Below are 18,102 nucleotides of genomic sequence, written 5' to 3'. Positions count from 1 at the left end.
GCCATTAACCCTCAAACTCCTTGCCATCATGACACCACGTGTCCCGGAATATCAAATCTTTTATTCTTTAGGTCGGTACAATTACAGAGATACCAAGGTTATACCATTTTTTTGCAATTTTGCTAATTAAAAACTAATTTTTACAAACAATTATTATTATTATTATTATTTCAGTATGATGAAAAATCTACATTTTTGTTTTTTGTTTTATCTATTTTTCTACATTTTCAACGTTTGAGTTAGATTATGGGACTGTTCATAGATCGTGGCAGGGATATCAATAATATTTGCTTTTTTGCTTTTTTTTACACATACAGAAAAACAGTGTTTTTAGTTGCAAAATATTTTTCTGATACTTTTTTCTCACTTTTTTTATACTTTTGAAAAACATTTTTATACTTTTTATTTTACTCTTTTATTTAGTCCTGGTATGGAACATCATTTTTTTTAAAAAGGGGTATTCCCATCTCCAAGATGCTATTCCAATATGTAGTAGGTGTAATAATAATAATAATATCAGCAAATATCTCCAATTAGAAATGTAGTTTAGTTCTTCTGATAACCTATGTCGCTTACACTAATTTGCATGGCATTACAGTAGTTTAAGTATCCATGGTTATGACCACTCATATGGTGACAGTGGCTGTAACCATGGATACCTAAGCTATTGCAATGCCTTACACATGGGGCAAACGACACAGCGAATCAGAAGAACTATACTACATTTCTTATTGGAGGCATTTATTAATATTATTATTATTACACCATCTACATATTGGGATAGGATCTTGGAGCTGGGAATACCCCTTTTAATCATTTGTGTAAGTGAAGACTCAGACAGCCGTATAACTGGGACGTGGATCACAACGCAATGCTCGGAATGGCCATCGGCCCTCCTGACCTGTGTGTGACAGATGTATACATGCTATAACGCATTGGTCAGAAGCGTCTCCGGCCTGTCCGAGCATTGCGTTGTTATCCACATCCAAGTAATACGGCCGTTTGAGTCTTCCCTGATAATTAAGCATTGCAGACTATTAGATCTGTCAATGTTACACTGACAGGAGGCATGCTAGAACCTGCTTAAGGCCATGTTCACACAGTGCGTTTTTTTCTGCGGAACCGCAGCGTTTTTGCCGCTGCGGTTCCGCAGCTGTTTTCCATGCAGGGTACAGTACACTGTACCCTATGGAAAACAGGAACCACTGTGCACATGATGCGGGAATCGGGAAAAAAAGCCGCGCTGAATAGCCGCGGTAAAAAAGAAGTACCATGTCACTTCTTTTTTCGGAGCCGCAGCGGTTCTGCACCCATAGACCTCCATTGTGAGGTCAAACCCGCAGTAAAACCCGCAGATCAAAAATATATCTGCGGGTTTTATTGCGGTTTGTGGTGCCGAACCGCTGCAGCAGGAAGTGCGGGGAAGCGGGCGGAAGTGCGTGGGCGGAGTGTGGCTGCCCCGATCCCACCCCCCCATGCTCCGATGCCCCCTCCCCACGTGCTCCGATGCCCCCCCGTGCGCCGATGCCCCCCCCGTGCCCTAATCTCCCCCCCTTATACTTACCCGGCCTCCCGGTGTCCGTCCGGCCGTCTACTCCCTGGGCGCCGCCATCTTGCAAAATGGCGGGCGCATGCGCAGTGCGCCCACCGAATCTGCCGGCCGATTCGTTCCAAAGTGCATTTTGATCACTGAGATATAACCTATCTCAGTGATCAAAATAAAAAAAATAGTAAATGACACCCCCCCCCCCCTTTGTCACCCCCATAGGTAGGGACAATAAAAAAATTAAGATTTTTTTTTTTCCACCAAGGTTAGAATAGGGTTAGGGTTAGGGGTAGGGGTAGGGTTAGGGTTAGGGTTAGGGTTAGGGGTAGGGTTAGGGGTAGGGTTAGGATTAGGGTTAGGGGTAGGGTTAGGGGTAGGGTTAGGGGTAGGGTTAGGATTAGGGTTAGGGGTAGGGTTAGGGGTAGGGTTAGGGGTAGGGTTAGGATTAGGGTTAGGGGTAGGGTTAGGGGTAGGGTTAGGGGTAGGGGTAGGGGTAGGGTTAGGGTATTTTCAGCCATTTTAACCCTAAAAAACTTCCTAGAAAACACACAGACTCTGCATAGAAAACTGCATAAAAAAAAACGCATCAAAAAACGCACCAAAAAAGCACCAAAAAAGCACCAAAAAAAGGACCTGCGTTTTCTGCAAAGAGCTGCGGTTTCAGTCCTGAAAAAAAAAGGATGGAAATCAGGAACGTGTGAACATACCCTAAGGCAGGGCCTAACAGGCCACCGTAGTTGAGTGACCCTGTGGCCATTGCTCCGCATGGAGTGATGATGACTACCACCGGCACAAGATTGCAATTGCGGGTGACGATGGGACTAAGAAGAGCGAGCACCTGCCACAAATAAGGAACTAGATGACGTTGTCACCATTCACAGCGGCATCTAAGGGGATAAAAGGCTGCGTTTGGTGGTAGCATCATCAGTAAGAGGTGCTTGATTCATTAAGTGGGGCATAACACCTAATGAATCGGGCGCATCCTACAAGTGGCATGCACCTCCATGTGCAGATAGCACACAGGAATAGCAGAGCTGTGTAGGAAATCTAGCACCTTACTTACAGAGTTGAGGATGCAGACTTCCACATGATAGCAGGACTGAGCTTGGTAGTAGAGTCCCATAACTGGTTTGCAGTCAGGGGCAGATGAGAACATAATAAGACGCCTGACTCCTGAAAAGCATGAAACTCTCTCATAAGAAGCAAACTGCTCTCCACCCTACGTGGGTCATATGACCATATTGATGGGTAGCAATAGCCTAACTTCATCATTTGGTTCAGGAACCTTTGTCCATATGACATGATATCAGACTTTTTACCTCTAGTATGCCATTATGCCATGTAATACCGACTCAGAAAATGTTTTAGCTATAACAGAGCTTGTTCTGTGTCTTTGCAAAAGCACAGCATCCCAAAAAATAACCCAAGCCTAACCCTACTCAGCCCTAGCTATAATCATATAACCATAATACTAGTTCTAACCCTAGCCCTATCCCTATTCAGCCTTAGCTGTACTCATATAACTGTAATACTAGCTCTAACCCAAGCCCTATCCCTACTCAGCCCTAGCTATAGTCATATAACTCTAAGGGTATGTTCACACGTTCCTGATTTCCATCCTTTTTTTTTTCAGGACTGAAACCGCAGCTCTTGGCAGAAAACGCAGGTCCTTTTTTTGTCCTTTTTTTGTGCTTTTTTTGTGCATTTTTTGATGCGTTTTTTGATCCTTTTTTTATGCAGTTTTCTATGCAGAGTCTGTGTGTTTTCTAGGAAGTTTTTTAGGGTTAAAATGGCTGAAAATACCCTAACCCTACCCCTAACCCTACCCCTAACCCTACCCCTACCCCTAACCCAACCCCTAACCCTACCCCTACCCCTAACCCAACCCCTAACCCTAACCCTATTCTAACCTTAGTGGAAAAAAAAAAATTCTTAATTTTTTTATTGTCCCTACCTATGGGGGTGACAAAGGGGGGGGGTGTCATTTACTATTTTTTTATTTTGATCACTGAGATAGGTTATATCTCAGTGATCAAAATGCACTTTGGAACGAATCTGCCGGCCGGCAGATTCGGCGGGCGCACTGCGCATGCGCCCGCCATTTTGCAAGATGGCGGCGCCCAGGGAGAAGACGGCCGGACGGACATCGGGAGGCCGGGTAAGTATAAGGGGGGGAGATTAGGGCACGGGGGGGGGGGGCGCATCGGAGCACGGGGGGGGCATCGGAGCACGGGGGAGGGGCATCGGAGCACGGGGGGGCATCGGAGCATGGGGGGGTGGGATCGGGGCAGCCACACTCCGCCCACGCACTTCCGCCCGCTTCCCCGCACTTCCTGTTGCAGCGGTTCGGCACCACAAACCGCAATAAAACCCGCAGATATATTTTTGATCTGCGGGTTTTACTGCGGGTTTGACCTCACAATGGAGGTCTATGGGTGCAGAACCGCTGCGGCTCCGAAAAAAGAAGTGACATGGTACTTCTTTTTTCCCGCAGCTAGTCAGCGCGGCTTTTTTTTTGAAATTCAGGAACATGTGCACAGCGGTTCCTGTTTTCCATAGGGTACATTGTACTGTACCCTGCATGGAAAACAGCTGCGGAACCGCAGCGGCAAAAACGCTGCGGTTCCGCAGTAAAAAACGCACTGTGTGAACATGGCCTAATACTAGCTCTAACCCTACTCAGCCCTAACCCTACTCAGCCTTAGCTGTCGTCATATAACCATAATACTAGTTCTAACCCTAGCCCTAATCCTACTCGTGGCCACTTGTTTTTCTTTACTTAGCTGCTTTTTTCTTGCCATAATACAAATTCTAACAGTCTATTCGGTAGGACTATCAGCTGTGTATCCACCAGACGTCTGCACAACACAACTTATGGTCCCAGCACCATTTATAAGGCAAGAAATCCCACTTATTAAACCTGACAGGGCACACCTGTGAAGTAAAAACCATTCCCGGTGACTACCTCTTGAAGCTCATCAAGAGAATGCCAAGAGTGTACAAAGCAGTCATCAAAGCAAAATGTGGCTACTTTGAAGAACCTAGAATATAAGACATATTTTCTGTTGTTTCACACTTTTTTGTTAAGTATATAATTCACATGTGTTAATTCATAGTTTTGATGCCTTCAGTGTGAATTTACAATTTTCATAGTCATGAAAATACAGAAAAATCTTTAAATGAGAAGGTGTGTCCAAACTTTTGGTCTGTACTGTACATGACCCGCTTACAGAAAAATCTGCTCCTTGCAACTCATTGGGTTTAGCTCCTAGCGATTTTAGTGAGCTATAGATCTCTCGGTGGACATCTGGAATATATAATCCTTATATCTCTAGCCCAGATCGGTGCCAGTATACATAACTTTAAAAGAACAATAGAGTCCAATGCAGTTTGGAAGTTGCTTTACCAGTTTTATCTGGTATCAGCCGGGAGGGGAAATGAGGGGTTTGGGAAAGGACTGGCTTTCGCAGCACAGAGCCATAAAAAATATTCCATGGAGCTGGCACACTGGTCTCACATTACACTATATAGCAGGAGGGAGGTGCAGCACCCCAGAGATCTTGTCGTTGCAGTATGACACTCTGCTACTAAGGGGAGTGATGGTAAGTCTGATGGCACTGAAGGAGTTCTCCTGACCAGGTATCACAAGCACACATTACACTTCACACTCCGGCCACTAGGGGGAGAAAAAGGCTTTATTTATTGGGCCACTCCTCACACTGGTAAAACTAGGGGTTGGGGAGGAAGTTAGAAGTTGACTGGGTTGGATTCAGGCAACATCCCGTGGCAGGGGGTGTTGCAGGGAGAAGACACAGGGGGGTCCCTGTCAGGCGTGGGAACCTGGCAGGTGCCTAGCGAACAGAACAGAACGTTACGGAACCACACCTGCACTACCTTGCGGCGGTATCCTAAGAAATGAAAAAATAACACAAGAAATAGACCATAAAAGGGGATCACCCAAGGCAATGGATTAAGTATGAAAATTACAAATTTTATTAGAATAACACTCATGGACATTGGAAACAACCACATGGAGCACACAATTAAAAGCATTTAAAATTGGTCACACATAGGACCTAGAAACATGAACAAATGGCCCATAATAGAACCCTCCTCCTAGATGCGATCCCTCCCCAAACGCACTGTAATGGCTAATAATAATATATAGTACAGTGTAAGATGTCTGCATGAACAGCACTATTGGAATATAGGGTAAAGCAACACAACCTAACATAACACAAACAAGCAGATAGGTCTACTCCATATTTGTGGTTTGGGGTCAATTTGATTCACTGTGTATGCTTTATTAAGCTTTTGTCTATGTCTTACGTTATTGCAAAAAGGTTTTTCTTTGCATATCTGCTTGTTTGTGTTATATAGGTAATCCTGCTGGTGTGAGGTATTCACAGACTGGTGCATTATATATCATGGTCACAACTATACTCCTTAGGTTGTGTTGCTTTACCCTATATTCCAATAGTGCTGTTCATGCAGACATCTTACACTGTACTATATATTATTATTAGCCATTACAGTGCGTTTGGGGAGGGATCGCATCTAGGAGGAGGGTTCTATTATGGGCCATTTGTTCATGTTTCTAGGTCCTATGTGTGACCAATTTTAAATGCTTTTAATTGTGTGCTCCATGTGGTTGTTTCCAATGTCCATGAGTGTTATTCTAATAAAATTTGTAATTTTCATACTTAATCCATTGCCTTGGGTGATCCCCTTTTATGGTCTATTTCTTGTGTTGTTTTTTCATGGCTCAGTATAGCATAGACCAGGTTGGATCCCCGTTTCCTATGTGGTGCCCCCGCTCTAGTTATTAGGTATCCTAAGAAAGAGACACGAAGGGAAGGATATAGTGGAACAGTGTAAACGAGATAAAGCACAAAGGAGAACCAGTAGGAGTCGTGCCGTGAGATCGAGGCAACATCCTACTGAGGCGCGTAGCCGGTGGCCGGAACACCGCAGGAGTAACTGACTCTAGGTCTTACTTCGAACTCCGCAGGACAGTTAATTATAGGTTGGCTGTCTACCTTAAATTTCCTAAGAAGACATAGGGGGCAACAGTGGGAGAGGGGCGTCTCTAGGGTCCCGGAAGACCTCCAGGCCTTCCCGTCATACGGGTGCGTCCTAGCCAAAACATACTGGGGGACGAGAAACTAGCAACATCTGGAACTAAAGAGAGAGAGAGAGCTGTAGAGAACGACGAACGAGAACAGCAGTTGTGAGGACTATTCCGAATGCTCAGCAGGGTAGGACTACAACACACAGGCGCTAGTGGTAGGCAACGATTTCCATCTGCGAAGGAAACTCTGGAAGTGCCCATCGGACCGGCCGGTCTCTGATAGCCCTGTTAACCGTGCTCTGGATTGAGGATCCTGAAGTCTGCAGTAAAGAGGTAAAGAGACTGCAACCTTGTGTCCTCGTTATTGACTGCACCTCACACCATCAACATCCATCTTACTGGGAAGCCCTGGGGACATACTTCACCTGTGGGAAGGTATACCATCCAGCTGCCATTCCATCACCCCAGCGGGCCCCACAGCAGCGTCGGTCACCCTGACTGAACACCACAGGTGGCGTCACGAACCCCTGACAGACTGCACCACCTTTATTGGACGCCCCTTAGCTGGGTCGCGGACCGGGTCTAGCCACCGTGACAGCCTCAGAACCGAACCAGAGAGGCCCGGTACCGAGAACTCGTGGCCCTGTGTCTGGGGGCGATCCAGAGGGAGTTGCCTACAGGCTAAGAGAGAAGCAGAGCTTTCTAGGCAGAGTGAAGATGGGGGGTCGGAAAAGCCCACAGCGTGTGTCTGAAAGCCATGGACCTTTTAGGTAAATACTCAAAGCATGACATGTATTATCGTGACATAACCCTAACCCTACTCTGAGCCCCAGTTGCAGTGCTAACCCTAATACTAGCTCTAATCCTACGCTGAGCCCCAGTAGTAGCGCTAACCCTAATTCTAGCCCTAACCCTACTCTGAGCCCCATTTGTAGTGTTAACCCTAACACTAGCTCTAACCCTACTCAGCCCTAGCTGTAGTGCTAACACTAACTCTAACTCTATCCCTACTCTTAGCCTTAACTGTAGTGCTAACCCTATATCCAATCCTACCCCTCTCAGCTCTAACTGTAGTTCTAATCCTAATACTAGCCCTAACCTAACCCTACTGTCATGGCTCTGGATGGGAATTCCTTTCCCCATCCTGGGCTGTACGGAGTTAACTTTGCTGGCCTCCATTGGTTTGAGGAGGGCTATATTAACCCGCTATCCTGTGGGGGGGTTTGTCAGTGATAGTTCTATCCTCGGCTGAGCAGCTGACCTTGCTATACATGTGTATACCGTTTGTTCCCGTTTGCTTGTCTAGTGTATGATCCGGCTTGCCCCTCGTTTTGTGTCTGCGCTCTGATTCTGTACCTCTGCTATTTCTCTGGTTCTGATCTCTGGCTTGCTCTCTGACTGCTCTCCTTGTCTGTGCCCTTGGATACTGCATTGCCCTCTGGCTATTGTACCTGGCTTGTCTGACTGCTCTCTCCCTTGCACAGAGCTTAGCTCCTTCTCCAGCCACTCCCCCTGTGATCAGGTGTCTCAGGTCCTGTTAGTGCAGCTCGCTCTCTGCAGCAGCTATACACTTTTATTAATTCTGCTGTCTCCCTATTCACTTCCCATAGCGTTCATTCCCTGGACATAATCTGTGTGCCCTTCACACCTACTCTTAGTCCTAGCTATAGTGCTAACCCTAATTTTAGCCCTAACTATACTCTGAGCCCCAGTTATACAGGTCCTTCTAAAAAAATTAGCATATAGTGTTAAATTTCATTATTTACCATAATGTAATGATTACAATTAAACTTTCATATATTATAGATTCATTATCCACCAACTGAAATTTGTCAGGTCTTTTATTGTTTTAATACTGATGATTTTGGCATACAACTCCTGATAACCCAAAAAAACTGTCTCAATAAATTAGCATATTTCACCCCTCCAATCAAATAAAAGTGTTTTTTAATAACAAACAAAAAAACCATCAAATAATAATGTTCAGTTATGCACTCAATACTTGGTCGGGAATCCTTTGGCAGAAATGACTGCTTCAATGCGGCGTGGCATGGAGGCAATCAGCCTGTGACACTGCTGAGATGTTATGGAGGCCCAGGATGCTTCAATAGCGGCCTTAAGCTCATCCAGAGTGTTGGGTCTTGCGTCTCTCAACTTTCTCTTCACAATATCCCACAGATTCTCTATGGGGTTCAGGTCAGGAGAGTTGGCAGGCCAATTGAGCACAGTAATACCATGGTCAGTAAACCATTTACCAGTGGTTTTGGCACTGTGAGCAGGTGCCAGGTCGTGCTGAAAAATGAAATCTTCATCTCCATAAAGCATTTCAGCCGATGGAAGCATGAAGTGCTCCAAAATCTCCTGATAGCTAGCTGCATTGACCCTGCCCTTGATGAAACACAGTGGACCAACACCAGCAGCTGACATGGCACCCCACACCATCACTGACTGTGGGTACTTGACACTGGACTTCAGGCATTTTGGCATTTCCTTCTCCCCAGTCTTCCTCCAGACTCTGGCACCTTGATTTCCGAATGACATGCAAAATTTGCTTTCATCAGAAAAAAGTACTTGGGACCACTTAGCAACAGTCCAGTGCTGCTTCTCTGTAGCCCAGGTCAGGCGCCTCTGCCGCTGTTTATGGTTCAAAAGTGGCTTTACCTGGGGAATGCGGCACCTGTAGCCCATTTCCTGCACACGCCTGTGCACGGTGGCTCTGGATGTTTCCACACCAGACTCAGTCCACTGCTTCCTCAGGTTCCCCAAGGTCTGGAATCGGTCCTTCTCCACAATCTTCCTCAGGGTCCGGTCTCCTCTTCTCGTTGTACAGCGTTTTCTGCCACATTGTTTCCTTCCAACAGACTTACCATTGAGGTGCCTTGATACAGCACTCTGGGAACAGCCTATTTGTTGAGAAATTTCTTTCTGGGTCTTACCCTCTTGCTTGAGGGTGTCAATGATGGCCTTGTTGACATCTGTCAGGTCGCTAGTCTTACCCATGATGGGGGTTTTGAGTAATGAACCAGGCAGGGAGTTTATAAAAGCCTCAGGTATGTATCTTTTGCATGTGTTTAGAGTTAATTAGTTGATTCAGAAGATTAGGGTAATAGGTCGTTTAGAGAACCTTTTCTTGATATGCTAATTTATTGAGACAGGTTTTTTGGGTTATCAGGAGTTGTATGCCAAAATCATCAGTATTAAAACAATAAAAGACCTGACAAATTTCAGTTGGTGGATAATGAATCTATAATATATGAAAGTTTAATTGTAATCATTACATTATGGTAAATAATGAAATTTAACACTATATGCTAATTTTTTGAGAAGGACCTGTAGTGATAACCCTAATACTAGCTCTAACTCTAGCCCTAACCCTACTCCTAGCCCTAGCTATAGTACTATCCCTAACCCTGCTTTGAGCCCTAGTTGTAGTGCTAACCCAAATACTACTCTTAGCCCTAATTGTAGTTCTAACCCTAATTCTAGCCGTAACCTAACCCTACTCTTAGCCCTAGATATAGTGCTCACCCTAGCCCTAACCCTACTCTGAGCCCTAGTTATAATACTAACCCCAATACTAACTCTAGCCCTAACCCTACTCTTAGCCCTAGCTACAGTGCTAACCCTAACCCTGCTCTGAGACCCAGTTGTAGTGCTAACCCTCATATTAACTCTAACCATAGTACTAACCCTACTCTTAGCCCTAGCTATAGTGCTCACCCTAGCCCTAACCCTACTCTGAGCCCCAGTTGTAGTACTAACCCTAATACTAACTCTAACCCTAGTCCTAGCCCTAGCTACAGTGCTAACCCTAACCCTGCTCTGAGACGCAGTTGTAGTAGTAACCCTTATATTAACTCTAACCCTAGCTCTAACCCTACTCTTAGCCCTAGCTATAGTGCTCACTCTAGCCCTTACCCTACTCTGAGCCCCAGTTGTAGTGCTAACCCTAATACTAACTCTAGACCTAGTCCTAACCTTACTCTTATCCCTAGCTACAGTGCTAACCCTGCTCTGAGACCCAGTTGTAGTGCAAACCCTTATACTAACTCTAACCCTAGTCCTAACCCTACTCTTAGCCCTAGCTATAGTGCTCACTCTAGCCCTAACCCTACTCTGAGCTCCAGTTGTAGTACTAACCCCAATACTAACTCTAGCCCTAGTCCTAACCCTACTCTTAGCCCTAGCTACAGTGCTAACCCTGCTCTGAGACCCAGTTGTAGTGCTAACCCTTATATTAACTCTAACCCTAGTCCTAACCCTACTCTTAGCCCTAGCTATAGTGCTCACCCTAGCCCTAACCCTACTCTGAGCCCCAGTTGTAGTACTAACCCTAATACTAACTCTAACCCTAGTCCTAACCCTACTCTTAGCCCTAGCTACAGTGCTAACCCAAACCCTGCTCTGAGACCCAGTTGTAGTGCTAACCCTTATATTAACTCTAACCCTAGTCCTAACCCTACTCTTAGCCCTAGCTATAGTGCTCACCCTAGCCCTAACCCTACTCTGAGCCCCAGTTGTAGTACTAACCCTAATACTAACTCTAACCCTAGTCCTAACCCTACTCTTAGCCCTAGCTACAGTGCTAACCCTAACCCTGCTCTGAGACCCAGTTGTAGTGCTAACCCTTATATTAACTCTAACCCTAGTCCTAACCCTACTCTTAGCCCTAGCTACAGTGCTAACCCTAACCCTACTCTGAGCCCCAGTTGTAGTACTAACCCTAATACTAACTCTAATCCTACTCTTAGCCCTAGCTATAGTGCTAACCCTAACCCTGCTCTAGCCCTAGTTGTAGTGCTAACCCTAGTTCTAGCTCTAATATTAGCTCTAACACTAACCCTAGTACTAACCCTAGTACTAACCCTTGTTTGGGTTAGAAAACGTATGTAATAATGTACAGTTTATTGTAACACTAGTGGTTTTTTTAAGGGGACACTTTTTAAATTTGGGACAGTTCCCTAGCTGGTCTCTGTCACTCCTCTTATAGGGAACTGTGAGAGAGCACAATACAGCTTCTTTCATTTTGCCTATGCAGAGTGCAGCAGTCGAGATAATTTGGCCATAGGTTGCTGCACTCCGCATAGGCAGCAACCAAGATTACAAAACTGTCCATGAAGAGGTTTAGTGTAGGTATTGTTTGTCTGGGGATCTTTTTGTTTGACCTATGAAGACAGTAGCATGATGACAAAGTCATCTCGACTAGTGCCATGCTGCGCTCTGCATAGGCACTGATACTGGCAGTGAGTGGGTTGTCTGACTCTGCTATATCAGCTGATATCGGCTTGTGGGGATCAATTTATTTTCTACCATTATAGACTTTTGCAGCTGGGCTGCCGCCCCTATGACCCACCATGCTATGTCACTGGCAGCCAACAATACAAAAAATACTATTACCCATCGGTTGTGACCGTAACGCTGACCAGAAAAGTTTATATTCTAATGCAACGTTTTCTATTAACACAGGAATTCTGCAAAACAATCAATGGCGTCAGAGCAGAAACTGCCAAGCACTGGTGATAACCTGCCAAATGCCAAGACCACCAGCATCGGGGAGCCCATAAACCCTGCAAATGACAGCGAAAGACCCAGCTGCTGTACTTCTGATGCTGACCACAAGGGGGAGCCAGAGTCACATCCAGCCACAGGTGTACATGAGGACAGGAGAGGACAGGTAGAGGGGGCAAATGATGGGTACAGGGTCAATACAGGAGAACAGCAAGGAGCAGCAACAGAAGAGAGGCAGAAGGAGGGAGAGAAGAGAACAGAAGAGAAGGTCACCTGTAATAATACATCCCACCAGGTGCCAAAGGTGGAGGTGTCAGAGAATAAGGAGGAGGTACATGTAGGGTTATTAGTGTCAGTGGATGAAAGTGACCCATCAGAGGAGGAAGGAGCAGCCCAGGGGCCACAGGTCACAGGACTGGAGACAGAAGAGCATCAGATAAACGGACAGGTGTCAGAGAAGTGGACAAGCCCAGAAATGACAGAGGTGACAGGTGAAGGGACAGCACCACAGGTGACAGGTGAAGGGACAGCACCACAGGTGACAGGTGAAGGGACAGCACCACAGGTGACAGGTGAAGAGACAGTTCCACAGGTGACAGGTGAAGTGACATCACCACAGGTGACAGGTGAAGGGACAGCACCACAGGTGACAGGTGAAGAGACAGTTCCACAGGTGACAGATGAAGAGAAAGTGTCACAGGTGACAGGTGAAGCGACAGAATCACAGGCGACAGGTGAAGAGACAGTTCCACAGGAGACAGGAGAAGTGACAGCAGCACAGGTGCCACGTGATGAGAAAGTGCCAATGGTGACAGGAGAAGTGACATCGCCACAGGTGACAGCTGAAGAGACAGCACAACATGTGACAGGAGAAGTGACAAGTGTGGACGCTAGTGAGCAGGTGGCAGGTGAAGAGAGATGTTCCCGAAGAACAGATGAAGACCCTGCTGCAGAAGCCAGAACTCCTGACACAGGTGGGAATGCAGGCGCAGAGGAGCAGAGAGGAGCACAGGTGACTGACACAGGTGTGCCGGAGAGTACCGATGCACAGGTGTCAGGTGCAGACGAGAGGTGGATACACATGCTGGTGCACACTATAGTGACAGAGGCGGCAGGTCAGGGAGCCTGTACAGGTGAGCAGGACACAGGGGCCCAGGTGTCAGTCTGTGCGGAGGCTGCAGATACCATAGCTGTGAGGATAGAGGAGGAAGAACATTCCACCGTGCAAGTAACAGGAACGGAGACAATGGCAGGAGCACAGGTGACGGCACAGGCAGCAGGTGCAGCCGCACAGGTGAACACTGACAGGCAGGTGTCTAATGACAACACAGACATAGCTCTACACGTGTCAGGAGAGGAGCCGGGGCTGCAGGTGAGGGCGGAGGAAGCTACACCTGAGCAGGTGAATGCAGAAGCCACAGGTACGGACAGGCAGGTAGAAGAGGCGGCCGCCCAGGTGACTGTCACCGGGGAGGAAGTGCATGGGGAGTGCGGCAGCAATGTGGAAGTAGGTGCACAGGTGACAGCCTCAGGAGTGGAAGCAGACAGGGAAGTGACACCTGATCTGGTGGCACTCACTGGCAGGGAGGGGACAGTAGTCCAAGACCAGCAAGCAGCATGCCGGGAGAAGGAGTGGCCGCCTCTTATTTGCACTGTCAGTGAGGTAAGAACAGTCACAGCAGCACAGGGAGACACATCACAAGGGTCAGTTACCCAGAAAGACGCTTCCACCAAGACACCTGAGATGAAGGAAAGGGAAATTGAAGAAGATGGGCACAGTCCATCCCCAGAAACCCCCATAGAGCGTGAGATCCGCTTGACTATGGAACGAGAGATGATGCTACGTCAAGAGAGGGGCATCAGCTCCCCCATTGGGCACCAGCAACAGTTGGTTGAGGTGCGAAGAAAGACAATATCGGTGGAGCCGGTGGCAGTTCCTGGCAAAGAACGCCAACTGGCGGGGGCACAGATGCAGAGAGAGATCCAGCTGGAGACCCAAAGGGAGAAAGACTTGGTGGACCTGGGCAAAGTAATGGGCACCTACGACCGTGGGCCTCAGCAGGAGCTGCAGGAGAAGAAAATGATCTTTGAGAGCATGAATACAGGTATGTGGTTCATGTTATGTGGGGGTGCCATCTTGTATACATCCTCACACTCCGTAGGCATGTTTCAGGGCAGAGCTACTGGTATCCCGACTCAAGCTCAAGAGGGCCGCCTAGTATGACATGGCCAATTGATCATCCAGCGAAGTGTGAGGAGTGATTCTGCTCCATCGCCGGCCTCATCAGGGATCCCCCACAGGTCACCATTATGCCTCTCAGAAGTGGCCGAACGCCCAGCCACCCATACCCTTCTCTATTATAGGACTGTACGTCTTCTCCACCTGTCTCCAGTACTAAAGGTACACTGGGCTTTCAGTCTAGACCAGTTCCTTTGTACCTGACCGCCTGCCCAGCACAATGACATCCTAAATGGGACTTGTCTTTCTGTCCTAACCTGTTCTTTGGTATTTCACTGTCTGCACCTACCTACGATGGAGACTTCTCCGCTATCGGACATCCATATCAAGGACAATTGGAGATATCGGTGATGGATGTGCCAGGGTTTCTCATGGTTTTACTGAACCCAACTTATCTAGAAAGTAATGATGAGGTAAGTGTGGTTCAGTATAACCACGGAGGTGTTATGTGCACGCTGATGGGGCTGCATCAGGGACATCTGTCTTGTCTGACCTACCTATCACCAGTTATGACCACCACCCAATACATAAAGATCTCCCCGTCAGATAAAGGCGGCAACACTCATTCATTACTGTATCCCTCCTACTGTGCACATAAAGGGATCATACTGCATTAGAAATATACCGCCATGTTTATTATGTTACAAAACCTATGAATATACTGACCCTGTACCAGGGCCAGACTGGGGTGTCTTTGTCCCACCAGGGGAATGGACTCTAGGGGCCCACCCTACATCTATATGCAGATATCTGTCAGCCGTTATCCCCATTATAGTGGAGCATCGGCTGTAAAACACAGGGGGCTCCTGCACATCTACTGTGCGCCCCCATAACTGGGATTTATACTTACGGTAGTTTACATTAATGGGGTTCTTTGGTTAAAACAAGTTATCACCGATCCATGGGCTCCATAAGATAGGTGATCGCTTAGGTCCGACCATTAGAAACTGCACTGATCGGAAGAATGAGGAAGTTATATCGTTGATAGGACACTTATCGCCATTTTAAATTGGAGCGGCAGGTGGGATATCGGACCGCAGCTCCATTCATTATCTTTGGGGCTTATAGAAAAAAAAAGTGCAGCCACTGAGGGAATGAATGGATCAGTGGTCAAGTCGGACATGCCACTCCAGTCTAATGGGGATAAAAAGTTCCACATTTTGCTGAATGGGTCCAAGTAGTCAGACCCCACCAATCAGTGTTGCAGTTGTGCACACTGCAACAGAGCAAAGCGCGGGAGCGCCGCTCTATATCCAGACACCACAGGTCCACACCATCTGAAGGGAGCCTCAATAAGCGTACTTAGTGCATTGCTTAAGAGCTTATGTTTCACCACTGGGACTTTCCCCTCTCTGCACACTATTCTCTTATTGGAACAAGCGAATACGTGACAAAGGCTTTGGTTGAGCCGAAACGTTGTTAATCGCATATGCTGTAATATTCTGTTACGCTCCCAGTTCACACTAATAAACTGACAGAATTTTTTGCATAAACTTATCTATAGAGAGTGCGGTGAATTTGATAACTTTACTTTATCACAGTATATAGTGTGCGTGTACATGTAATACACTGACTCACCAGTGACGTCTGTAATTGAAATCCTTCATCTTCGCTTTTCTTCTTCAACCAGCACAGACCGCCATCACTTCTTGCAGCCAGGACTCATCTCTGCAAAAAATAACAGTCATCAATAGTTGATCGCTTCCAGAGCACTTTCCCGACTTTTCCCTGACTTCTATACTATGTCAGATGAAGAAGAAAAGCAAAATAGTACCGCCCTGCACAGTAACAGGACCTCCCTTTTGTTCCCTCCATGGAAAACCGTTTCCTAAAAAGTAAATTATATTACAGTAGTAATAATGTCCCTAATTGGAACCTAAAGAAATTATGTTCCCCACTTGTTACCATAAACTAATATAGCATGTTCCTCAGTCTGGCCCCCAAACAGTAATTAAGTCCCTCATCCTGGCCCCCTTTATTTAATATTCTCACCCAGCCTGGCCCCCTATATTTTAAAATATGCCCCAGCCTGGCCCCCTTTATTTTATAATATGCCCCAGCCTGGACCCCTATATCCCTTGTCCAGCCTGGCCCCCTGATATCCATCTCCATCTCCAGCTATACATACTGGCCCTCATATGTCCATTGTCCTGCCCCACCATATATCTCTCCTGGACCCCCATATATCCTCCCTGGTCCTTTGTCCTGCCTCCCCCATATATATGCAACCTGCCTTCCCCCCCCCCCCCCCATATATATGCTTCCTGGGCTCTTGTACTGCCCCTTCCCCCCAATTTGACTCTCATAGTTGTGGTCTATCTATGATGTCAATTACAGGCCTCTCTCATCTTTTTAAGTGGGAGAACTTGCACAATTGGTGGCTGACTAAATACTTTGTTTCCCCACTGTATATCCTGTATTATATTCCGGAGCTGCACTCACTATTCTGCTGTTGGAGTCACCGTGTACATACATTACTGATCATGTACTGATCCTGAGTTATACAGTCATGGCCAAAAGTATTGACATCCCTGCAATTCTGCCAGATAATACTCAGTTTCTTCCTGAAAATGATTGCAAACACAAATTCTTTGGTATTATTATCTTCATTTAATTTGTCTTAAATGAAAAAAAACACAAAAAGAATTGTCCTAAAGCCAAATTGGATATAATTCCACACCAAACATAAAAAAGGGGGTGGACAAAAGTATTGGCACTGTTCGAAAAATCATGTAATGCTTCTCTAATTAGTGTAATTAACAGCACCTGTAGCTTACCTGTGGCACCTAACAGGTGTTGGCAATAACTAAATCACACTTGCAGCCAGTTGACATGGATTAAAGTTGACTCAACCTCTGTCCTGTGTACTTGTGTGTACCACATTGAGCATGGAGAAAAGAAAGAAGACCAAAGAACTGTCTGAGGACTTGAGAAACCAAATTGTGAGGAAGCATGAGCAATCTCAAGGCTACAAGTCCATCTCCAAAGACCTGAATGTTCCTGTGTCTACCGTGCGCAGTGTCATCAAGAAGTGTAAAGCCCATGGCACTGTGGCTAACCTCCCTGGATGTGGACAGAAAAGAAAAATTGACAAGAGATTTCAACGCAAGATTGTGCGGATGTTGGATAAAGAACCTCGACTAACATCCAAAGAAGTTCAAGCTGCCCTGCAGTCCGAGGGTACAACAGTGTCAACTCGTACTATCCGTCGGCGTCTGAATGAAAAGGGTCTGTATGGTAGGAGACCCAGGAAGACCCCACTTCTTACCCCGAGACATAAAAAAGTCTGGCTGGAGTTTGCCAAAACATACCTGAAAAAGCTTAAAACGTTTTGGAAGAATGTTCTCTGGTCAGATGAGACAAAAGTAGAGCTTTTTGGGCAAAGGCATCAACATAGCGTTTACAGGAGAAAAAAAGAGGCATTCAAAGAAAAGAACACGGTCCCTACAGTCAAACATGGTGGAGGTTCCCTGATGTTTTGGGGTTGCTTTGCTGCCTCTGGCACTGGACTGCTTGACCGTGTGCATGGCATTATGAAGTCTGAAGACTACCAACAAATTTTGCAGCATAATGCAGGGCCCAGTGTGAGAAAGCTGGGTCTCCCTCAGAGGTCATGGGTCTTCCAGCTGGACAATGACCCAAAACACACTTCAAAAAGCACTAGAAAATGGTTTGAGAGAAAGCACTGGAGACTTCAAAGGTGGCCAGCAATGAGTCCAGACCTGAATCCCATAGAAC

The 18,102-nt window shown here is 46.4% G+C and overlaps 1 protein-coding gene across 1 annotated transcript in view; it reads left to right on the top strand.

Moving 5' to 3' along the window:
- Positions 1-18,102, top strand: part of MISP3 (MISP family member 3) — a 41,709-nt gene that overhangs the window by 11,170 nt on the left and 12,437 nt on the right. Inside the window, exon 3 of the mRNA XM_069767277.1 lies at positions 12,084-14,230. Within this exon, the coding sequence (XP_069623378.1) occupies positions 12,103-14,230 (2,128 nt within the window). The 5' untranslated portion in view covers positions 12,084-12,102. The remainder of the gene's footprint in view (positions 1-12,083; positions 14,231-18,102) is intronic.

Source organism: Ranitomeya imitator, chromosome 4 (assembly GCF_032444005.1).
Source record: "Ranitomeya imitator isolate aRanImi1 chromosome 4, aRanImi1.pri, whole genome shotgun sequence".
Lineage (NCBI taxonomy): Eukaryota > Metazoa > Chordata > Amphibia > Anura > Dendrobatidae > Ranitomeya > Ranitomeya imitator.
This window is presented reverse-complemented; position numbering and strand designations above follow the sequence as displayed.